The sequence below is a fragment of the Vipera berus genome, assembly GCF_964194415.1.
Source record: "Vipera berus genome assembly, chromosome: 16".
Lineage (NCBI taxonomy): Eukaryota > Metazoa > Chordata > Lepidosauria > Squamata > Viperidae > Vipera > Vipera berus.
Window position 1 is genome coordinate 8,416,958 of NC_138219.1, and position 24,114 is coordinate 8,441,071.

At 50.9% G+C, this 24,114-nt stretch overlaps 1 protein-coding gene across 1 annotated transcript; it reads left to right on the top strand.

Annotated features, from left to right (window-relative positions):
* Window positions 1–23,947, top strand: NUP210L (nucleoporin 210 like; the record flags this gene model as incomplete). Its single annotated transcript, XM_081340115.1, has 40 exons — window positions 1–176; window positions 1,316–1,452; window positions 2,847–2,978; window positions 3,253–3,346; window positions 4,036–4,186; window positions 4,413–4,545; window positions 5,127–5,285; window positions 5,668–5,736; window positions 6,141–6,247; window positions 6,873–7,013; window positions 7,489–7,680; window positions 7,786–7,941; window positions 8,651–8,849; window positions 9,419–9,564; window positions 9,830–10,051; window positions 10,921–11,094; window positions 11,242–11,434; window positions 11,609–11,697; window positions 12,214–12,318; window positions 12,423–12,524; window positions 13,004–13,132; window positions 13,555–13,682; window positions 14,503–14,635; window positions 15,194–15,256; window positions 15,449–15,628; window positions 15,818–15,898; window positions 16,297–16,428; window positions 16,971–17,129; window positions 17,490–17,581; window positions 17,750–17,924; window positions 18,329–18,504; window positions 18,986–19,206; window positions 20,141–20,277; window positions 20,438–20,561; window positions 21,206–21,355; window positions 21,778–22,025; window positions 22,904–23,114; window positions 23,231–23,335; window positions 23,538–23,609; window positions 23,820–23,947. The coding sequence occupies 40 exons, from the start codon at window positions 1–3 to the stop codon at window positions 23,906–23,908; spliced, it is 5,682 nt and encodes a 1,893-aa protein (XP_081196241.1). The 3' UTR covers window positions 23,909–23,947.
* Between the last annotated feature and the right edge of the window lie 167 nt (window positions 23,948–24,114).

Here is a 24,114-nt window from a genome sequence, read left to right on the forward strand (position 1 = left end):
ATGAGGGCGGTTTCCCGGCGGGCTCGGGCTCCGCCGCCGCTTTTCTTCCTCGCCGTGGCGCTTCTAACGGGGCCCGCGGGGGCCTACAAGCTGAACGTGCCGAAAGTGTTGTTGCCCTTCAGCCGGGATAAGCGGGTGCCCTTCGTGCTGGGCGCTGAGGGGGGGTGTTATTCCTGGTGAGGGGGCGGGGCCTCGCGGGAAAGGGGCGGGCGGAGGGGGTGACGTCACGGGGAGGAGGCGGGGCGAAGACCCGGAAATAAGAACCATAAAGCGATGCTATTGCTAATACAGCCAGAATATTTGGGGGGGGTGGGTAATCTATTGCTAATTAATCCTAAATTTTTAAAAGGCCTGCTATTAATGCATTCAGATTTGGGGGAAAAAACAACCATCCATCCAAGATTGAAAAAGTCAATAGTTCCTCCAGCATTTTCCAGGATTGGAAAAGCATCTATTAATCCAAAATTGAAAAAGTATTAATAGTTTATCCAGAATTGGAAAAAAAATATTATTAATGCATTCAGAATTAATCCAAAATTGAAAAAGCATCAATCATTCCTTCAGAATTGAAAAAAAATATATGAATGCATTCACAATTGGAAAAGCAACTATCAATCCAAGATTGAAAAAGTATCAATAGTTCATCCAGAATTTTTTAATATATATATATTATTAATGCATTCAGAATTGGAAAAAAACTATTAATCCAAAATTGAAAAAGTATTAATTCATCCAGAATTGGGGGGGGGGAATTACTGCTATTGCTAATTCATCCAGAATTGGAAAAATAATATTAATTATTCGTCCGGAATTGGGTAAAAAAATCCCCTGCTATTGCTAATTCATCCAGGATCGAAAAAACATTTTTATTAAGTCATCCATAATTGAAAAAAACCCTCTACTGTCATCCAAGAATGGGGGGAGGGGGGAATTCTATTGCCAAACTTTAGCAAGCCTAATTGCATTAGAATTAAACGGGGTTGAGGTCAGTTGCCTCACTGCTAAGCAGAACATTATCTGGCCATGGAGGTGTTCTTGTTGCTTAAAATACTGTTTGAAGGAGCCTGCTTTTATTACATTCATAAATGCCTCCTCTTTTTATATGAGGGGTAACAGAGAGGAAACACCGGCTGGGTTTTGACAGCAGCGACTGTAGTTGAGCTGGCTGACGATCTGAAACCAGCTCCCAAGTCTCAAATGCTGCTGCCTCAAGTATCAGTCTGGACCAACAGCTGCTGGGAAGACCAACTGGGGGGAGGATGAGGAGCTGTTGCTTGTAGAGGAACACCTAAGCATTTTCTGTTCTGTCTTGTAGGTACTCCACCCGCCATGACATGGTCACTATTGATCCAATATACGAGAACGGGACTGTTTGCTCCCAGAAAGCGTTGCTCACCACCCGCTCTCTGCAGGCCACAAAGCTAGCCAGTGTGATAATAGCAGAGGAGATAGGTAGGTGGGGACTCCTCCAGAAGCAGGGCTGACACCCCACCCCCCACTCCAGCACTTCCCTGGCCTTTTCAAAATCTCTAAAGATGCAGCTCTGCCCTCTGTCTGGGATGTGTTACAGCAGGGATGTCCAAAACAACAACAACAACAATAATAATTATAATAATATAGAGTTGGAAGGGACCTTGGAGGTCATCTAGTCCAACCCCCTGCTCAGGCAGGAAACCTTATACCATTTCAGACAAGTGGCTGTCCAGTCTCTTCTTGCTGGTGCAGAATGCAGCTGCGCGGGTTGTGATGGGAGCTTCCCGATACTCCCATATTACACCCCTCCTGCGGGAGCTGCATTGGCTACCAGTTGCCCTCCGGGTGAGATTTAAGGTGCTGGTACTTACCTTTAAAGCCCTACATGGCTTAGGTCCGGGATACTTGCAGGACCATCTGCTGCCGGGAACAAATTCCCATCGTCCAGTACGCTCACACAGAGAAGGCCTCCTCAGGGTACCGTCAGCTAGGCAATGTCGGCTGGCGACCCCCAGGGGGAGGGCCTTCTCTGTGGGAGCACCAACCCTATGGAATCAGCTCCCCCCTGAGCTTCGGATAGCCCAAAACCTCCAATCCTTTCGCCGCGGCCTCAAAACACACCTGTTCCACCAAGCTGACCTAGACTGACAGGCATCTTAATTAATTTATATTTAGTATTTTTAATTCATTTTTAAATTCTCTAATTTTTTATTGCACTGATGTTCTCAATTTCATTTATCTTGATTTATGCACTTATTATATGTTTTATTGTGAGCCGCCCTGAGTCCTTCAGGAGATAGGGCGGGATACAAATCCCATCAATAAATAAATAAATAAATAAATTCACAGCTTCTGGAGGCAGGTGGTTCTAGCTGTCAAGAAGTTTCTCCTTAGTTCTAGGTTGCTTGTGGACTTCAACTCCCAGAATTCCCCAGCCAGCATGGCTTTAAGACGTGTGGACTTCAACTCCCAGAATTCTCAGGGGTGCCGCTTGCCGGCTGTTTGGCCAACAGCAGATGGGATGGGTTCACCATTGTGTCCAGCGGCCCCTGCTGAGCATTCAGAGCAATTGACAGAAACCCATCACCGCTGCTTAGTCCAGCTCCGATTTTTTGCAAGGACAGAGGGGAGCGGGGGGGGGGGGGATGCCTTTTCTTGTGAAAGAAGACCCTTCCCAGCAGGCTGGTTGGGACCTTCAGCATTCAGAGACCGGAACAATGGAAAGTCACAGACCTTTTGAGACCAATTTGCTTTCTCCGATTCTCTAATGAAGAATTGGAGGCTCTGACGTGAAATTCGAGATGAGTAAGAAATCGTTTGTTTGTCTGGTTGACTTCAGCCGCCTTGTGCTTGCTGTCGTTGTGTTTTTCCAGTGACCGGCCACTTGCTCCGTTGCGACATCATCGTGGATCTGATCGAGCAGGTGGAAATAGTCTCGCGAACTCGGGAGATCTACGTGGAAGACTCTCCCTTGGAGCTGAGCGTGACAGCTTTAGACGCCGAAGGTGCTGGTTCAGATTCGGATCCTGCCCCGCTCAGGGATTATCACCCGAACCCTTTCTGTAACCCATCTTCCTAGATATCTGAAACGGGCAAGAGCGAAAGAAAATGCCTTTTGCCTCTTGGCTTTCAGATCTCCCTTTGCTCTAGTACCAGGAAAAAAATAAATCCCGCCTTCGGGCAGGAGCGTAACCATTCAGCCCCTCAGAACTAAGAATTACCTGATCATCACCGTATCTGCTCCAGCTCCAAGTACATACCTGGCTTTCTCTCTTGCAGGAAACACCTTCAGCAGCTTGGAAGGTCTGGAATTCGAGTGGAGCGTTGCCAAGGACGATGAAATGGAAAACCTGGAGCTCTCCAAGAAAATCAGGTCAGGCGAAATCCTGAGCTTGAGGGCAAATTGACTCTATGGCACCGGGTGGAAAGTCTTGGTGTGATTACCTTCCTCCTAACTTTGGAATAGATAGTAAACACCAGCCACACCTTTTGTTATGAGATGTCTACCATCCTGGAAAGAAAGAAAAAATCCTGTCTGTTAAACCAGGTGAAATTGGAGCCTCATTTGTGAGCAAACACATTTGAGATAGAATAGATAAGCAGATAGATGGATGGATGGATGGATGGATGGATGGATGGATGGATATAGACAGAGATATATAGAGGATGGAGGGAGGGAAGGATAGACGATCAATAGATGTAGATGACAGATATAGATGATAGATACAAAGAGAGAGATAGAGGAGGGAAGGAGAGATAGATAGATAGATAGATAGATAGATAGATAGATAGATAGATAGATAGATAGATAGAGGCAGGTGGATGGATGGATGGATAGATGGATATAGACAGATAGAGTTATATAGAGGATGGAGGGAGGCAAGGATAGACGTTGAATAGATGTAGATGATAGATAGAGATATATAGAGAGGAGGGAAGGAGAGATAGATGGATAGAGGCAGGCGGAGGGATGGATGGATGGATGGATATAGATAGACAGATAATTAAATGGATTGCAGGATCTTTTGCCTCCTCTGAAAGCTGGGTTTGTTTGTGCTCCAGGATTTTAAAATACTCAGAGGCGGAATATTCTCCACCCGACTACATCATCCAGATGGAAAAGGAGGAGAAACAGGGCGACAGGATTTTGGTTTCGGGAATCAAAACCGGGGCAGCCGTCATCAAGGTCCGAATCCAGGAGCCTGTTTACAAGGTGGGTTCCTTCCCCACCCCCACCCCCCCAGCCGTGTTTCCAGACAGACGAGGGCGGGGGGGGGAGGGGGGGCAGTGGCAAGGCAGGGTCATCCAGGCACCGACCCCCTCGGTTAAATCGAGGGTGGCCTTAAAACCCCTTTGCCCATTTCCCTGAACTGAGCGGTGGGGGTGGCGGAAGCGCCATCTCTGAAGTCTCTGCTTTGTTCCTCCCTCCCCTCGCCCAGAAAGTTGCCGCGGCTTTGGTGCGCCTCTTGGTTCTGGAGAACATTTTCCTTATCCCTTCCTATGATGTCTTCCTGCTAGTGGGAGCTTATATCAAATACAGAGTTGGCAAAATAGTTCAGGGAAAGATCACAGGTAGGCCGCTGCGACCCTCCTGGTTCCCTTCAAACGTTGGGAACGGGCCTTTTGGCAGCGAAGCAGAGGGGTCTCTCTCTCTCTCTCACACACACACACCCTGCCGTTGCCCCGCTGGCTGGCGTGTTTGGTGAACCACGAAGCTCGTTCAGGGTGAGTGAGAAACATCTGGAATTTGTAGGATTGCTTTGTGGGGGGGCAGTTTGAGAAGATACTTAAAAGCTGGTGGTCTGAATCCACGTGGGCAGGCTTCGGGCCTGGGCAGCTTCTAGCCAGGTGTGGTTTGTTTGTTAAGCCATGGTTCAATCCATCCTGGGAACCCAGATCTCTGCTTGAGCAGGAGTGTGTCTTCTGACCTAAGAGAATTTAAAGATTTGTGGGTTTCAACGCCCAAAATTCCCGAGCCAGCTGTGCTGGCTGGGGAATTCTGGGCGTTGAAATCCACAGACTTTGAAAGCAACTCAGGTGAAGCAAGATTGGAGGCCTGGGTCGGTTGGAGGGGGTGAGATGGGGGGGCGGGGGGGGAAACAGCTTACCTGCCAACGTTGTTAGAAAGCTCCCCGGCCTCTTTTTTCCTGCAGAGGTTGAGCTGCCTCTGGAACACTATGAGCTGGAACTGCAGGAGGAAGTGAAGGCGCCAAATGGATTTCTTTTTCTCCCGGTGGCCCAACTGGACGCAGGTACAGCCACCGTCACCGCCCTCCAGCTGGGGCAGGTGAATCTGGCCTTTGTCCATAAGAGTATCCTTCCTTAGCAGTCACCAGAGCTAATTCTCGTGATCTCTGATCCTCCCTCTCTCCTCTATTCCTTCCTTCTTCCTCTTCCTTCCTTCCCTCCCTCCCTCCCTCCCCCTTCCTTCCTTCCTTCCTTCCTTCCTTCCTTCCTTCCTTCCTTCCTTCCTTCCTTCCTAGCACACACACAGGCCTTACCCCTTTCCCAGTGTGGTGAAGGGCAAATGCCAGCCTCCTCGTGACTAACGGTCTTCATCAAAATCCTCTTTCCGTTGGGCCGACTTTCCAGGGGACCCAGAGACGCTTACTTTAGCCACAGAAACCCCTTTCCCCTTCTGTTCTCCCCCACTTTGTTTCCAAAAAATGTTAAATTCCTTACGGGCGCATTCAGACGTCTACATGCGAGGATCGCTAGGCCTTCCGAACTGCACCATATATGTGGTAGAACCAGGATTTCTAGGTAAGGACTCTCGGCCTGCTGTTCCACTGGCTCCAGCTACAGCAGTGTTCCTCAAATGTAGCCATTTTAAGAAGTGTGGGCTTCAACGCCCAGAATCCCCAGCATGCTTTACGATGGCTGGATTTATACTCCCCAAATTCTCCAGCCAGAAAACGTTTAAGAGGGGTGGACTTTGACTCTCAGAATCCCCCAGCCAGCCTGCTTTAGGAGGGGTGGACCTCAACTCCCAGAATCCCCCAGCCAGGATGCCTTAAGAGGGGAGGACTTCAGTTCCCAGAATCCCCCAGCCAGTCTGCTGATTCTGGGAACTGAAGTCCACCCGTCTTCAAATGTGAAACCCTGATCTAGAAGGCACAAAATGAGCTGTCAATTCTCTTCAGCTTCTCCTTTCATACTCCTTGCAGGCTTCACGGTCCAGCCGGGGAACCGGTGGGCCTTAGAAGTGAGGCAGACCTACACCGTCACCGTCGAAGTTTTCGACAAATCGAGCACCAAGATCTACCCCTCTGATGTGAGTAGGTGTCGGGGGAGAAAACCTGCACGCGAGTAGACCTCACGCTAACAACGGTCGTAGAACTTGCCCATCGTGGTTGTTGCTCGTGACCAACCCAATTCCATGACCTTTTTGCAGCAGTCGTTCAGTGAATTCCGTGGACATTAAGCGAACACTGGCCACTACACTGAGGGGTCCCTTGGGGCACAGTTTTGCTAAAAACTGGAAGGCATTGCTAGTTTTTTGGTAAAACCATCGTAAAACCACCGTCTTGTGGCCACGGGTTATAAATGTGGCCCGGGCACCCGAAGTACGTTTGTGTCACCATGGGGGGACCTGACCGTCAGAGTGTCAAATCAGGGTTCCCGAGCAGGTCCGTCGGAGCTTCTTCATGGTTGCTAAGTAACCAGTCGTAAGTCGAGGACTCGCCTGTAATCTTGCACCCCCGACCCTGTTTAACCGATTCTAAGGAAAGCCATTCCAATCTGCGCTGTCTCCTCCATCCCGGCTTGCTGCCAAGTTTTTTTTTTTTTTAATTCCATTTATATCCCGCCCTTCTCGGAAGACTCAGGGCGGCTTACAAGCTTTTGCCTTTTTCCCTACTGGGATCCTTTAGAAAATGATGATCCTTTGGTCTTTCCAGAATCTCCGAATCGATCACCACTTTCCCAAGGAATATTTGGAGGAGTTCACGTCGTCTGCGAACGGCTCCTATCACGTCGCCCAGGCGCTGAAGGAAGGCGTGACGACGATTAAAGCCACGTTGCTCTCCGTTCTTCTCCAGGTAGGAGCAGCCAAAAGCTCTTTCCCAGCCGAGGAATTTTTATTTTATTTTTTTATTGGCAGGTTTCTGATAACTCGGCCAACTCAGCCCATTGGATCTCCATTTGGATTTTTCCAAAAGGAACAAAAATGGGGCCTGGTGGGATTGGAAGGGGTCGACCCTGAAGCGTTCAGCACAGTTCATTGAAACCTTTAAGCAAGTAAACTTAAGAACTTCGGGGTGTTGAAATGATTTTGCCCCATTCACAGACAATTCTTGGTGCTCTCTGAGCTGGGTGGCTTTCTTGCAGACGTTTCCTGACCCAGCTAGGTAACCTCATCAGGGCTAGAAGGGAGGTCGAGCAGGAGGAGGACTGTGGGGTCTTTGGTGCTCTCTGAGCTGGGCTGTTTTCTCGCTGATGTTTCATTACCAAACTAGGGCGTGTCATCAGTGTAGATTATTCTCCATTGATAATTACGCGAGGCATTTCTCGAAGCGGCTCTCAAAAAAAATTAAATCCTCCCCTTTTAAAAAAATTTTTTGTCTTCAGAGCGGCCTGGAAGATTATTTCGTCTCCCCCATCAGCCATGAGCAAGAAATAAAGATCTATCTCCCCATCCAGCTGACCCCTTCTTCCTTAGCATTCCCCTACCATTCTCTGGATCTCTTGTACCGCTATAAAGTTCAGGTCAGCTGCCATGCGGGACCGCATTTTGGAGGAGGGGCTTTCCGGTGGAGGTGTGTGGGGGGGGTGTCCCTGATTTCCTCTACAGCCTGGCCCGCCTTTCTGCAGGTGGAGGGAGGCAGCGGCAACTTCACCTGGACCTCCTCCAATCAGACGGTGGCCACCGTCACCGTCAAGGGCGTCGTGGCGGCGGGTCTGGCCGAGGGGCAAAGCGCGGTGCAGGCTAGAGACGTGCAGAATCCCTTCCATTTTGGAGAAATCCAGGCAAGTCGGTTTCCCTGGCAAAGAAGCCAGGAAAGGTCACCACTCAGCGATGCATCCAATAGCTTAGAAGTCCGGCCTGTTCTTAACTTGCCGCTGCCCAGATACAGGAGCTTGCTTAGCAACTGTGTCTTTGACTTGATGGCCGCTGGGGGAAACAACCAGGAAACGACCTGCCAGTCACACAAGTGTCTGGCCTTACAGCCATAATTCTGGGTTCAGTTACTGTCTCAAGTCGAGGACCAGGTGAAGAACCCCATGCTGGCTAGGGAATTCTGGGAGTTGAAGGGTGAAAAACGGGTCCTGAGTGCCTTTTTTCAGTGCTTGTCGAAACGTTGAACAGTCACTCAATAAACCAGCCCTTTTATGACTTGTGGACTTCAACCCCCAGAATTCCTCAGTCATAAAAGGGCCAAGTTTGAAGACCCCTGCAATAAACAGTTGCAACGTCCCACGGTCAAATGACTGCGATTTGTGACCAATTTTGGGCAATTTCCCCCCCAAAAATGCCCATTCAGGAGGACGGATTTTGACTTACATTCTTTACAACGGTCTCTTTCGTTTAAACGGGCAGCATAAAACCAGGTCTGGTCTGGTGAGGTTCCTCAAATGAGTGATCAAAATCCCGCTGTGGAGGACTAGCTGCATAGTTGAGGACTAGCTGCATAGCAGCCACCTGCCAGGGGCCTTTCAACCTCTCGCTCCCACGCAGGTGTCTGTGCTGAGGCTGTCCCAGATGGAATTCCTGCCCTTCCAGGCCGACGCCGAGATCGGCCACGTCTTGGAGGTGCCACTTGCAATGTACCATGTGGAGAAGAAGACGGGGCGGACCACAGCGTTCACCGATTGCTCGCTACTGGCCTTGGACGTCGGCATGGACAAGCAAGGCGTGTTTGCCTTGAGCGAAGAAGGTACAAGAGCAAGCCCAGGCTTACATTAGGCCAGCTTTCTTGGTTTGTGAGCGCCTCTGGTGGCAAGGCGAGACTTTTCCCTCCTTCCCGCATCAAACCGATGAAATGTACTGAAGATTTCTGCACGTGGGCAAAGGTTTCCTGAAAAAAATAACAGCAGAGCTGTTTGCTTACTTCCATCCTGCCTCTTGTTATTTTTACAAATAACTCAAGGCAGCGAATGTACCTCATATGCCTTCCTCCTCCAGTGTTTCCCCACAACAACAACCCTGCGAGGTGGCTGGGCTGAGAGGGAAGAAATGGCCCAGAGTCACCCAACTGGCTTTTATGCCTAAGGCAGGACTAGAACTCACCATCTCCTGGTGATTGGCCCAAAGTCACTCAGCTGGCTTTCGTGCCTAAGGTGGGACTAGAACTCACGGTCTCCCATTTTCCAGCCTGGAGCCTGGTGGATCGTTAACTAAGGGCCGCCACAGGAGATTGGGAGGAGTGGGATTATGGCCCTTGTAGTCCTCTTGCCTCCCCCCATCTAAGCCGAAACACAATCCGGCCACGATCTGCTTTTGCAGGGAAGCCGAAAGTGGGCGCCACGTTCTGCTCCAGCATCCAGCTCATGGCCAAGTCCCTGGGCCACGCGCTAGTGACGGCCAGCGTCGCCATCTTTGAGGAGTATTTCGAAGCCAGCGCGACGTTCGCAGCTTACGAGCCCCTCAAGGTGAGGAGGGAAATTCCCGCTTGGCCTTGATTCAAGGTGGAAGCTCTTGTCTGGTTCCTTCCCCCCACCCCCATTTCCTCGTTTTTTTGGTGGTGGTTGATGGATTAATCCAGGCGACCTAATTTTGTTTGTTTGATTAAATTTATCTGTTGCCCGTCTCACTTTGAAAAGGGGCTTTTCAGCCTTGGAGATTGACCTGCCCTGAACTGGACAGTCCATCACCCCCCAACATCTTCCCTCTATTTTTCCCCCCCTTTTTGTCCAGGCCGTGAACCCCGTGCAAACGGCCTTGGTGACTTGGCATTCCACGAAGGACATGGTCTTTGAGGGGGGTCCCGGGCCCTGGGTGTTAGAGCCGTCCCGTTTCTTCCTGGAGCTCAAAATGGACGATAAGAAGAAATTCCACGTGGCGGAGGTTCGGTTGCCGGCTCGGAGGAAGCAGAACCAGTACATTTACCGAGTCACGTGCCTGGAACTGGGGGAGCAGGTAACAGGCGGGTGTGTGTCTTCTGCCTGAAGAGGGACTTGATAGCGAGGGACCTAGGTGGGCAGCTTGAAGACGGGTGGACTTCAACTCCCAGAATTCCCCAGCTGCCATGTTTTGAGACTTGTGGAATTCAGCTTCCAGAAACCCCCAGCCAGCCCTGCCCAAAGTTGGACTCCAGTTCCCAGAAGTCCTGCTCATCTTGGCTCTTGGCTGAAGCCAATCTTGCTGGCTTTGATAGAATCAGCATGGATGGTTGGGGAATTCTGGGAGATGAACATGTGGAGAAAGTTGCAGGAATTGAGAATGTCTAATTTAATGAAAAGAAGGACTAAGGGGGGGGACATGACAGCAGTCTTCCAATATTTGAGGGGCTGCCCGAAAGAAGAGGGGGGGGGGTGTCAAGCTCTTCTCCAAAGCACCAGAAAGCAAGATAAAAAGCAACGGATGGAAACTAATCGAGGAGAGAAGCAAGCTAGAACTAAAGAGAGATTTCCTGACAGCGAGAACAATTAACCAGTGGGACTGCTTGCCTCCAGAACTTACGGGTGCTCCATCAGTGGAGGTTTTCGAGAAGAAATTGAACAACCGTTTGTCTAAAAAGGTACAGGGTCTCCTGTCTGAGCAGGGGGTTGGACTAGGTGACCTCCAAGGTCCCTCCCAATTCAGTTATTCCGTCTTCAAGTTTCCTGGGTGGAGAAACCTCAGCGTAGGCTGTGTGTACTGCTAGAGCTTCTGATTTCTTCTCCTTTCAGGACCACGGATCCCTTTGCTTGGCAATCCAGCCGCCCTCTTAGTCTGTCTATCCCTCAGCTGGTGGCCAAGCTCGGGCCTTTGATCTCCCTTCTTTGCTTGTTCCCCCCCCCCCCCAGGTCTTCACCTTCCAAGTGGGCAATCACCCCGGAGTGTTCAATCCCAGCCCTGCCGTGGAGATGGTGCACGTCAACTTCATTTGCGCCCACCCGGCCAGCATGGCTGTTGCGCCCGTGTACAAAATGGCCGCCGGCACGCCTCCCTGTCCCTTGCCTCAGCACCACAAGCAGCTGGTACGTGTGTGGGAGGAAGAGGGCCTCGGAGATAACGGCGGGGCGGCTTGGAGGCGGCCGTTGGTCTGGAGACCACCCAGGGAGGCAGAGAACTCCTCCTTTCCTCCACCTGCCTCTCAAATGAAACGGAGGCGTTGATGCTTCCAGGTCCCCGTGTCCAGTCTGAGGAACACCATTTTGGAGCTAGCTTTGTTTGACCAGCAGCGGAGGAAGTTTGACAATTTTTCTTCTCTGATCCTGGAGTGGACCTCGGCCAATGAAAGCCTGGCGCGCTTCACTCAGCCACGGTCCATGCAGATGGTGGAGAAGGATGATGGGACTGGGCAGACCAGGCTCCACGGTGCGCTTCCGCCTTCTCTCTCCCACTAAACTAGCCCCCTCGGCCGCTTTCTCTAAGAGGACCTGTGTCTCCTCCATCCTCTCTTCCACTCCAGATCCCATTGGCTAAGTTTTCTTCTGATGTCTCTTTTTTTTTCCCCTTCTCCACTTTTCTGGCCCGTTGGGCTCCTCCCAGGCCACCAGCTGTTAGAGGTCCACCAGATCAAAGGGACGGTTCTGATCGCGGTCAGCTTTGTGAAATATTCTGAGAGAGGCAGTCCAAAAGTGAGTCGGAGGGAAAGATTTGGGCAGGAAACCATGCCACCCAAAAAAGAGAGACGGGGGTGGTGGTGGGGGAACGTTCAGATCTCCAAAAGGGAAGAGCCAATGGGGGTGTGCGATAGCCCTCTCTGAAATATCTATAAGGAGCATTACACAGAAGATCAGGACCCGTTCTGCGTTACCCCCGGAAGGCAAGATGGGAAATAACGGGCAGTCAGGCAATGCCACGAGGTCGATGGGTTCTCCGTCTCTGAATGAGCTCCGTTGGAAGCCCTTCAACAAACCTCAGGGTCCATTCCAACCAATAGCTTCCATAACTCCTTAGTGGATGGTCGCCATCCACACAACTTCCTGGAGATGTATGCCTTTCGAAGGAAAGGAGCTGTGGAGGGATCTGATGGTTCCCGGAGCTGAGAATCGAAAGAAATCCCACCTTGTTGGCATAGAAGGAAAAACAGCTTCCAATATGGGCCGAACCTCCTGTCTAGACACCTGTCGTTGATTTTGTTGTGCCTTTAGGAGGTCTCTAACTCTCCTGCTTCTGCAGCTGTGGAACTCTTGTTGGTTGAGGATGTGAGTGTGGTCCCCGATAACGTCACCGTGTACAACCATCCTGATGTAAAGGTAGGACCAAGGGTGGCTTCGGTCAGTGCTGGGATGCCCAAACGATACTTTCTTTGAGTTTAGAAAGCCATTAAGCACCTCTGGCGCTTGTGTTCCCCCCCCAGGAAACCTTTGCGCTGGTGGAAGGCTCTGGGTACTTCTTCGTCAACAGCACCAGCGAGGACATGGCAAACATCACCTACCGGGAAGTGGAGAGCGCCATCCAAGTGAGTCGCTGCGGGGTCTTGGAGACCCTTCTGCGGGGAAGAGAGAGATCAGCCTTTTAAACAGTCCCGTCACCTTCCATTTCATAACGATCCTCACAACCGTCTTGAAGCTGAGGAAACTCGGTCGGTTGTCATTTGAGCTGCTTGTCACAAGTTCAAAAGACGTGTAGCGGGACGCGTTGGAAGTTCAGGTGAGGCTCTGTAGGACACATTGGAAGGACAGACGATGCTCGGCACGCCACGTCGGAAGTTCAGACCATCTTCTGTAGAACATCTTCTGAACCAGAAAATCAAGATGTATTTATCCTTGTGGTTAGTGGCGCATTCGCGCTGATCCTAGAAACCATGATGGTCCTAAGATGGACCGTTGCTATGCGATTGCCAGGGGATAATGGCTTGATTAAAACATAAAGCTATGAACACACAAGGCAGGTCTGCTTTTACCCTCCCAATTTGAGCTGACTGTAGCTTTTTTCCAGGTGGCTCCTGTCCTGCCTGGTTCTTTGGCCCTGGAGGTCTACGACCTCTGCCTGGCGTTCTTGGGACCGGCTACCGCTTACCTGCGAGTATCAAACATGTACGAATTGGAGGTGGATCTGATTGATAAGGTGAGGAAGACCTTGGATAACCGTGTTCAACTATCTGATTCTTATCTCGGATGCTTTCCTCCTTAAAGAAACAGCCAATCCAGGCTTGTCTCCCTAATGACCACCCCCCCAACCGGTGTCAGATCCTTCTTAAAGCTGGCCTCGTGCACGTAGTAGTCCTCGACTGAACAACCGATCCCTTTGCGTTTTACGACTACCCCCTTCTCTCTTAATGACTGGCCCCAAAAAACACATTGTAAAATCAAAGCAGTAAGAGAAAGAGTCCATGACGGTCGTAACTCAAGGACTATCTTCATAGTAAGGCCAAGAATGAAAATTCACCTTGCCGGGGGGCCAGGCAGAAAAAGAAGCAGGCTCGTGTTTCTTCCTCTCTCTCTCTCTCTCTCTCTCTCTTCCCCCCCCCCCCGCCGCCGCCTCCCCAGGTAGAGATTGGCAAGTCTGTGCTGGTCTCGGTCCGAGTGCTGGGCTATCATCGCTCGGCTTTCCGGAGCAAGTACTTCACTTACATGCATCTCCAGCTGAAAGCCGCCTCTCCAATCGTGAGTCTGACGTAAGTCTGCCCCGTGCAGAAGACTTAAGCCGGGTCAATCTTTTCTCCAGCCGGCCCCAGGGACAAGTGGAAGGATCCCTCCAGACTGGGCATTGCTCCCAGCTGAGAAAGGCTTAATCAGCTCACCTCCAGGAGCTGTGGGTGCTCCGTCACTGGAGGTTTTCAACTAGTGGCTGGACAGCCATTTGTATAGGATAGGATGGAGAATGGAATGGAATGGAATGGAATGGAATAGAAATAGAAATAATAGAATAGAATAGAATAGAATAGAATAGAATAGAATAGAATAGAATAGAATAGAATAGAATAGAATAGAATAGAATAGAATAGAATAGAATAGAATAGAATAGAATAGAATAATAGAAGAGAAAAGAACAGGGTTGGAAGGGACCTCGGAGATCATCTAGTCCAACCTTCTGCTCTGGCAGGAAACCCTATACCACCTCGGACAAATGGCTGTCCAGTCTCTTCTTAAAAACTTCCAGTGTCGGAGCATTCGCCACTTCTGGAGGCAGGTGGTTCCACTGGTTAATTGTTCTCACAGTCAGGAAGTTTCTCCTTAGTTCTAGGTTGCTTCTCTCCTTGACTAGTTTCCATCCGTTGCTTCTTGTCCTGCCTTCAGGGCGCTTTGGAGAATAGCTTGACACCCTCTTCTTTGGGGCAGCCCCTGAGATATTGGAAGACTGCTATCATGTCCCCCCCTCGTCCTTCTCTTTATTAAACTACACATACCCAGTTCCAGCAGCCTGCTTGAGCAGGGGGTTGAGCTAGAAGACCTCCAAGGTCCCTCCCAACTCTGTTGTTCTTCTGTTTCTCGCAGGCCGATGGAGGAAGTCAGTGACTATTCCGAAGTCTACCTGCTCCGAGCCGTGGCAGTTGGCCAGGCAACTCTCGTGGCTACAGCTTGGGACAAAATGGGAGTCAAATTCATGTCCCCGCCACGGAAAGTGGAGGTAAGGACACTTTGAGGGTCTCCCTCAAAGTCAGCCCTGTCGGAAACCGCTGGGAAGAAACTTTGCCAACCTCTATAAAAATCAGGTTCCTAGTTTTGATGGATGGATTTTTCACATTTTTGAACTGTCCGTCTTCCTCGGATAAACTTAAAAGATTTGTAAATCAAAAGACGTGTAAATTGACAGCTTGGGAAATTAAAAGCTTCGTAAATTCAGAGATTTTTTGCAAATTGAAAAGATTTGCAAATTAAAAGATTTGTAATTTTTATTCTTTTAAAAAGGGAACCATGATTTATTGTAGCAAGGTTTGTTGCTCAGTCCTTGGATAAAACCGGAATCTTCTAGATCAAGGGTCTTCCAACTTGGCCTTTTGATGACTTGTGGACTTCAACTCCCAGGATTCCTCAGCCAAGCACGCTGAGGAATCCTGGGAGTTGAAGTCCACAAGTCATCAAAAGGCCAAGTTGGAAGACTCCTGTTTTGGGTGTTCCCATGCACGGACCTTTTTATTTCTTCTCTCTCCCAAGACTAGCTTGATGGTGTTGTGTGTTTTGCCAGGTCTTCCCACCTTTCAGGCTGATCCCCGAGAAAATGACCCTGATCCCCCACAACATGTGGCAGGTGAGTCCGGGATCCCAAGCAGACAATGCTGGTTTGTGGGCCGTGGCCTTTCTCCCCTCTCTTCAAAGGCCTGTTGAAGTCAGACTGAGGCTGCCGTAGTGGAGGAGAGGGTTGCGTTTTGGGGGTCTTGGAAGGCAGAAGCCCGTGCCACGGTCTTCCTGACCCCCCACAGTTCTTTGCCTCCGATCCCAGGTGATGTCGGAAGGGGGACCCCAGCCTCAATCCCTGATCCACTTCTCGATCAGCAACCAAACGGTGGCCGAGGTTAACGGGCTGGGACAGGTCACCGCCAAGACCGTGGGGACTGCTTTCATCCTGGGCACCATCCGGGCCGTCAACGAAGACACGGGGAAAGTCATTGTCTTCTCCCAGGTACTTTTCTTAGTGTGTGTGTGTGTGTGTGTGTGTGTGCGCGCGCGCATGCTTGCTAAGCACTGGGGGAAAAACTGGGTGTGGCTGAGCAACCGCCTTGCTTAGCAACGGAAATTTGGGCCCCCGCTGTGGTCGTACCTATACACGGAGGCTGGAAGAGCTGTCCTTTAAGCCATCTTCCCCCCTCAGGATCAAGTGGAGCTGGAAGTGGTTCAGTTGCGCATGATTCGAATCCACGCCCCGGCCACTCGACTCGTCACCGGCACTGAGGTGGGTTCCAGGGACCCAGCCCATTGGTGTGTGAAGATTTGTGAGTCGCTAACGGAAGGGTTCCCTCCCTCCCCCCCCCTCGGACACTGGAACCTGTATGATCTGTAGTAAGTAACCAGGGTTGACTCTTTATTTCCTGAATACGCTCAGATTCAGGATCCCAGTCTGATCTGCCGGTCCCGGATGTGAATCCAGGTGGTTCTTGTGAATGAACAGTTAACCGGTAGAACAGCTTGCCTCCAGAAGTTGTGTGTGCTCCATCACTGGAGGCTTTTCAGAAGAGACCGGACAGATACATGTCTGAAATGGTCTAGGGTCTCCTGCCTGAGCAGGGGGTTGGACTAGAAGACCTCCAGGGTCCCTTCCGACTCTGTTATTCCATTGCCTCTTCTTGGCAGATGCCTGTGTACGTCTTGGGGCTGACCAGCACCCTGACTCCGTTCTCCTTCGGCAACTCTCGTCCACCCCTGACCTTCCACTGGGCAGTGAGCAAACGGGACGTCATCGACCTTCTTCCCAGACACTCAGAGGTAGGAAAGACCCTCCCTCTTTTCAAACCCACCCACCCAATTTCAACAACCATCTTCCTCAATCTGGGCAGCTGTAAGATGAGCGGATTTCAACCAGCTGGGTTGTTCTGGGAATCAAGCGTCCACCCACCCACCCAAAATTTATTCGTTCCAGGTACAAGGACGCTGCCAGTCCTCGGCTTAACAACCGTTCATTTAGTGACCGAAAAACCTGGAAAACGGGACTTGTAACCGTTTTTCACCCTTAGGGCCATCGCAGCCTCCCCGTGGCCACGTGATCAAAATCCAGACGCTTGGTGACTGGCTCCTATTTTCGACGGCCGCAGTGTCCCGAGGGTCTCGTGATCCCCTTTTGCAACCTTCTGACAAGCAGGGCCAATGGGGAATCCAGATTCACTTTAACAACTTAACTTTTGCAGTGATTCACTTAACAACTGTGTCAAGAAAAAGTCATAAAACGGGGCAAAACTAACAAATGTATCCCTTGACAATGTAAATGTTGCCCTCGTAAGTCATGGACCGCCCGCCTTTTTCCCCACCAGATTTCCTTGGCCCTTCCTCCGGAGAGCAATTTTGCCATGGTGCTCCGGACCAGGGCAGCAGGCCGGACCAGCATCAGGGTGACGGTGGGGACTTTGGACCCCCAAGCCGGACAGCTGGAAGGAAACCTCACCGAACTCTTCGATGAGGTGCAGATCCTGGTGAGGAATCGTGGAAAAGCTGGCGGGCATTTCTTCACTTCCTTCCTCAACCTTGGCTGTTCCCAAGGAATCCTAGGGCCGGAAGGGACCTTGAAGGTCATCCAGTCCAACCCCTTGCTCAAGGCAGGCGTCCGGATACCAACTTTTTCTTGAAAACCTCCAGCCTTGAATGTTGAAATGGAGGCACGGTCCATTCCTGGGTAAAAGTTGCTGCATCTCTCCCTCCCTCCCTCCCTCCCTCCCTCCCTCCCTCCCTCTCTCTCTCTCTCTCTCTCTCTCTCTCTCTCTCTCCCTCTCTCTCCCTTTCCCTCTCTCTCCATCCCTTTCTCTCTCTCTCTCTCTCCCTCTTCCTCCTCACAGGTCTTCGACAAATTTCAGCTCTTCTCTCCTGAGTGTCCCGTGGAGCAGATTCTGATGTCCATGAATTCACAGCTCAAGTTACTTACAAACAGGTACCAGAGACGGTTCTCGGGCAGGTATAATAACTGTGGTTGTTACTTGGCTACAGTTGTCCAGTCTCGTCTGGAAGACCTCCAGGATGGAGCAGCCACAAGGCCCGGAGCCTTCCACCCTTCCTTACCCCAAACGGGGGATTTATTCTCCCTGCCTTCCTCGCTTAGGGACGGGGCCGCCTTTGTCAGCACCCGGATCCTGCAGTGCTTCCCGAATTCCTCGGTCATCGAAGAGGACGGGCACGGCCTCTTGAAGGCAGGAGTCGGCACGGGGACAGCGGTCCTGGAGGTGACCTCTCTGGAGCTCTTTGGCGTCAACCAGACGGTCATCACCGGTGTGAGGGTAAGGGGGTCTACAGAAGAGGCCTGCCCATTAAAATGGGGCGGGGGGGGGACATCTCCAACCATGAATGGGATGGGATGGAACAGAATAGTTGGAAGGGACCTTGGAGGTCTTCTAGTCCAACCCCCTGCTCAGGCAGGAAACCCTCCTAGGCCATTCCAGACAAATGGCTGTCCAGTCTCTTCTTAAAAACTTCCAGTGTTGGAGCATTCACCACTTCTGGTGGCGGGTTGTTCCACTGGTTAATTGTTCTAATTGTCAGGAAGTTCCTCCTTAGTTCTTCTCTCCTTGATGAGTTTCCCTCCGTTGCTTCTTGTCCTGCCTTCAGGGGCTTTGGGGAATAGCTTGACCCCCTCCTCTTCTTTGTTGGAAAGGGAATTGAGAGCACCCCCTTTTCTTCCCAGGTGGCCCCAGTCTCTTACCTGCATCTCAGCAGCACCCCAAAGCTCTACACGGCCAGCCGGGCGCCCCTGCCGGCCTTTCCGTTGGGCATGGCTTTGACTCTCACCGTTCGGTTCTTCGACAGCGCCGGGGTAAAGTTTCACGCGCAGAACACCCAGCTGCAGCTGGCCTTGAACAGGTATGCCCTCCTCCTCCCTCCCTGCTAGGGGAGGCGGGTTCAAGGGGACACTTTGAGCTCTGGAAAGCTACTGGGGGCGGGGGGGTTTGAGTAGCCTTGTACTCGACCACAGTTCGTTTCGTGACCGTCGCTGAAAAAATGCAATTTACGGGCGCTTTTTCCCACACTTCACGACCGTTGCAGTAGCATCCCCCACGGTCACATGAAGATATTAAATGGAGACGCTTGGCAACTGACTCTCACGACGGTCGAGTTCCTGGCTCACGTGATCCCCTTTTGCCACCCTCCCTCTTGACAAGCAGAGTCAGCGGGGGGGGAAAGCCAGATTCGCTTAACGGCCATGGGACTGATGGCAGGAAAGGTGGTAAAACGGGGAGGGGGGCAAAACTCACTCCAGGAAAGTCTCGCTTAGCCACATGAATTTCGGGGTACGCCGAGGACCGCCTGCAGCTCCTTTCTCTTCCCTCGGCTTAATTTTCAGGGATGACCTGCTCCAGATCCGGCCCAGCAACCAGAACCACACGTTCTCCGCCCAAGCCGTCAACCGAGGCGTGACGCTGGTGGGCGTTTGGGACGAGAGGCACCCAGGCATGGCGGATTACATTGCTGTCCCCGTGGAACACGCCATTGAGCCCAGCCTCTCTGCCCCCCTGGCCGTGGGAGACGTCGTGTGCTTCAGCACCCCCCTTGTGAGCCAGGAAGGTCAGTGGGCCAGCTGGACCAATCTCCCCCGCAGGGTTGTCGTCGCCTCTCCGAGGAGAGAGAGAGAGGCGTTAAATACTGAGAAAATTGTGACTGATAAGAATGGTTTGAATTGAGAAGTTGTGCTCAAATAGGATTTATGAAAATAGGATGTAGGGTGAATCACTAAGGTGATTTTTATAAAAAATAACGTAAGTTGATAGGAAAAAAAATGTCGTATATGGAGCCTACTGTTTTTGGTACAAATATGGAAGCAAATGTTTCTGTTGCATCATTTAGACATTGAAAATATCAAAAATTAGACTTAAGGTTAAAGGAGGAGAATACTGTTGGGAGAAGAGAAGGCCAAAGAAATATACTATTAATCAATATACTAACCACGGGAGTATAAAAATTCATCATTGTTGACTGTTAATTAACCATTATTGATTGTATGTTTTTTCCAAAAAATTAATGAACCAAAACAACACGGTGCACACCAGGCGCTAAGGATTGTTAGTGTAAAAAATCAATAAAACTTTTTTTTTTTAAAAAAGGAGAGAGACGTGGACATCCAGTAGGGATAAGACGATCTTCCTTTGCCCTCCATCTCCCTGTCGCACTGTGGAGGAAAGTCCTCGACATACGACCACAATTGAGTCCCAGATCTCTCTTGCCGAGCGGGACATTTAACTCAGCTTTACCCCTTGTGGCGCCCGTTATTACCTGACACTGTTCAGAGAGACCTGATTTAGATCCTACTTCAGGGTTTGCTTTTCCCTTCCTTCAAAGAGTTCGAAGTGTCCAGTGTTGTGTGAGCGCACTTCCCGAGCCGCCCTAAATGTGTAATCCGGGAAGCGCTTTTGCATTAAAAACTTTCAAAAGTCTGGAATTCCACTTTCAGATGCCTTCTGCCCACCGAGAAAAAAAAAAGACTTTTCTCCTCTCTTTTTAGGCGAAGCCGGCACCTGGCAGATCAGCCCCGGCGACGTGCTTAAGCTGGACGCAGTGAGCGGAGCGGCGTTTGCCAAGCATCCGGGAAAAGCCACCGTCTTTCACGAAATCCCCGGGATAGTGAGAACGTACCGAGAGGTAGAAGGGGCGGTGTTTGTGCGTTTGCAGCACGTATGGATAAACCCCTTGTTTTAAGATTACATAATTTTATTTCTCTTAGGGAACAGCTTCTGGAAGACAGGTTTGTTGTGTTTTTTTTTTAAAAAAAAATTTCAGTCTTCTAATCTGCCCTTCCCAGGTTGTCGTTCACGGCCTGTCGCGACTCAGCCTTCAGCTCGGTCCCAAAACCTTCCTCACCAACGCTGCCAACGCCTCTGAATTTCGGGTTTTCGTCTCCACAAGTGGCCCGACCACTCTTCAAGGTAGAAGGCGCCCCTTTCAAACCGAAATAAGCTGTTGGAGGAGATGGGGTGGCCTAGGGGTGACCCCTGAAAGGAGCCCAGTCCGACAGTGTGGTTTTAAAGGATTTTTTTTTCTCCTTTTCTGTAAAAGATGGAAGCGAAGGTCATCAGAGTGAGACCAGATGTCCTGTTTCTCTTTAGAATATATTTTTGTTGGAAAATGATTAGAAAATATACATACCTAAAGGAGCTTTGAATTCTCCTGGATGGTGTAGCCATTTTATAGGGGGCGTGTGTGTGTGTGTGTGTGGGGTGGGGGTGGGGGAACAGAAATATTTCTTTCAAGAGGAAAGAAGCCATTTTGTCTCCCAACAAAGACACACTCCTGGAAGGACACAAGTGAAATATTAAGAAATTGGGGATTAATCGTGTGTCTGCGTTTCTAATTTACAAATTGGGGGGTGGGGGGGGGAGGAAAATACTGTAAGGAGAAGCTTCCTAACGGTGAGAGCAATCAATGGAATACTTTGCCTTCAGGAATTGTGGGTGCTCCATCACTGGAGTTTTTAAAGAAGAGATCGAATATCCCCTTGTCTGAAATGGTATATATATATAAAATCTCCTAAATTCACACACATCCTGAATACATCTGTGTCTTGTTTTAGGCCCCTGCAGTTCTGAGCAAATTCGGGCCATCAGCAACCAGCTTTCTCCCGAATCCCAGCTGATCTGCCAAGTGGCTTTCAAGCCCAGCATCCTGGATATTCCAGCCAGCAAAATATTTCACATCCAGCCAGCATTTTACGCAGATAAAGGTAAAAGAGAAACTGGTGCATCACTGCTGGGGAATTGGGAGCCTTCCACGCGTGGCTAACTTCAAGTGACCAGGAATGGTGGGAGAGTTTGAAGGGGTGTGTGTGGGGTGTGTGTGTGTGTGTGTGTCCATCTTTGCAGAGAATACTTAAACGCGGTCTTGTAAAGCATCAGAACCATTTCTCTTACGTTATAGGGGAACTTTCGTTCCTTCCTTGGGCTTAAGAAAGTTTAATTTTCTTTCTTGAGCTTAGGAAAGTTTTAATTTTGGCCGCTCGGCGACCCCAGCTCTCCAGTTCCCAACTCAGAGGCACACCTGTTACGGGGTCTCCTTCAGAGTGGCTTTCTTTCCGATCAAACCCGGAATCCAGGCGTTCCTAAATCAGGTTTAAAAGAGTCTCTCTTCCTTCTGGCTCCCATCGAGGGCTCTACGCTTGCCTAGTCACGGTGAAAGCCCAGCCTGACGACAACCTGCTGGCTCTCAGCACAACCGAAGGCTTCGTGGACGTGTCTGCTGCCCTCCAGAGCGAACAGACCCAAGAAGCCCAACGGATCACAGTTCCCTTTGTACCCGCTTTCTTCCTCAACCAGACCGAAATTGTCCTCGGCAGCTCACAGATGACCGGTGAAATCTTGGTCTTAGGGGCCAGGAGAGTGACGGAAGCCATCGAGGTAGGTTAAAAACTGACCCCAGAGAAGGCCTGGGTCTCAGCGGAGTGGAGTGGAGCTGGGTCTCAGCGGAGGAGCCCCTGGTTTTCCTCCAGGAGATTTCCCGATGGATCTGCCCCTCCGGGATCCAGGTAGACCTGGAGGACAGGAGACAGGCCTGAGTTTGTAGGTCCAAAGGTGTGACCAAGTATAGGGAAGGATCCTACTGTGATACAGGTATCCTCAAAGAAGCAATGGGACCGGGAAGGACCACGTGGGGGAAGTCAGCGGTCCTCCCCTGGAAGCACCAGAGCCTTGATAGTTGGCATTCTGGCAGCTGGAAGTCTTGGGCATGTGGCTGGGTTATAATTCCTGGCATCCTGGCTCTTGGCACCGATAAAAGAGTTGACATTCGACATCCGGAGATGTTACTTTCATCCATCCCTGCTGAGGCCCGGGTGCCTTTTAAGTTCTCAAGATGGACGGACTTCAGCACCCAGGATTCTCCAGCCCGTTTTGCTGCCTGCCTGGGGCATTCTGGGAGTTTGAAGTCCACTCATCTTAAAAGTGGGTCAGGTTGAGAAACCCTGAACTTAAACGGTCACCTTTCTGAGGTTCACGAGTGAGGAGATCTGACGGTTTAGGGCAAGGGGGGGTGTCTTCAAACTGGGCCCTAGGATGACTTGTGGACTTCCAACTGCCAGAATTCCTCAGCCAGACACACCGGCTAAGGAATTCTGGGAGGTGAAGTCCACAAGTCATCCAAGGGCCAAGTATGAAGACCACTGGATTAGGGCTTAGCTCCTGCTGGAACCCAGTTTGGGCGGACTTCTCAGAAAAAGGATGTATTTTCTTTGGCTGGACTTTTCCCCTAAGAGCTGTCTTTCTCCCGTCCCACCAAGGCCCACCCCAGTTCTCCGGGGCTGCATGTGGATCGCCCCCTCCTCCTCCCGGACATGCCTGGGCTTGTCCTCTTCCCCATCCACGTGGTCAACCTCACCTCTCTCCACGGGAGGGCAGCACCCGTCTTCGTCAACCTCTCCTGCAGCCTCACCGGGCAGAGGGTGGCCGTCCTGGTGCGGCTTCAACCAGAGCAGCAGCATCTCAGATTTGGTGAGCTCGAAGGAAGACAGGACCGGGGGTGTCTTCTGCCTGGCGGAAGCTGGCTCCGTTCTCGGGCAAGCTCAGGGCCTAGAATACGCTCCCAACTCTCTCGTCCTCTTGCCCAGATCTGTGCGCCGAGGCCAGCCTCGTCCGGCATCTGGTGGGCTCCTACCAGGTCCTCCTCTTCACCATCTTTGCCGTCCTGGCCTCCACGATGGTCATCTTTCTCCGTAAGTCAGTAACGGCACGTACTCCACCTCCCCTTAAGCCGTTCAGTGGGCGCTCGATTCGAAGTCTTCTCCAGTTTTCTGGAATTACAGAGCTGGGAGGGACCTTGGGAGGCCGTCTAGTCCAACCCCCTGCTCAAGCAGGAAAACCTACATAGCACACACTGTATGCATGGAACCAACCGGCACCCTCCCCTCCCCGCAGTTTACAATGCCTTCCTGAACAGAGTTCAGACAGTCCCGGTCGTCTACGTCCCGTCAGCCTCCACCCAGGACGGTGAGTTTCCCCATCCAGTCTGGGCGAAGAATCCCCTGGGAAGAATCAACTCCCTTTGGAGAACTTCTGAAAGCAAGCAGGGGCGGTGGGATGCCCAGTGCTGAAAATTTGCCCTTTTCTGAAACTTTCTAAGAAGTTTTAAACGGGAAGCAGAGGTCAGATTCCTTGCTCACCAGTTCCATCAAGCCCCCCCCTTCCCTTTCTACCTAGGCTACCTCTATCCTCCGCTCAGTGCTCAGCACCACCCTTCCAGCCTAAGGAACAGGACCCAGGCCTGGCTGTGGAGCGTGCGAAGATGATTTGTAGAAGGTGGGAGAAGAGTAAAAGGCGTGAACTTGTACGTGGCCAGTGTCGTCCTTAAAGCGGGCAGGAGAAACCATGGCGCTCGCCGGGCTGAGGAACGTTTACACTCCGTGCTGTAACCATTGCAGCGAGCTGAACCCCAGTGACCTCCCATTTTGAACCAGATTCCCAAAGGGCCAAAAGGAATCCCAGAGAGGGCTCC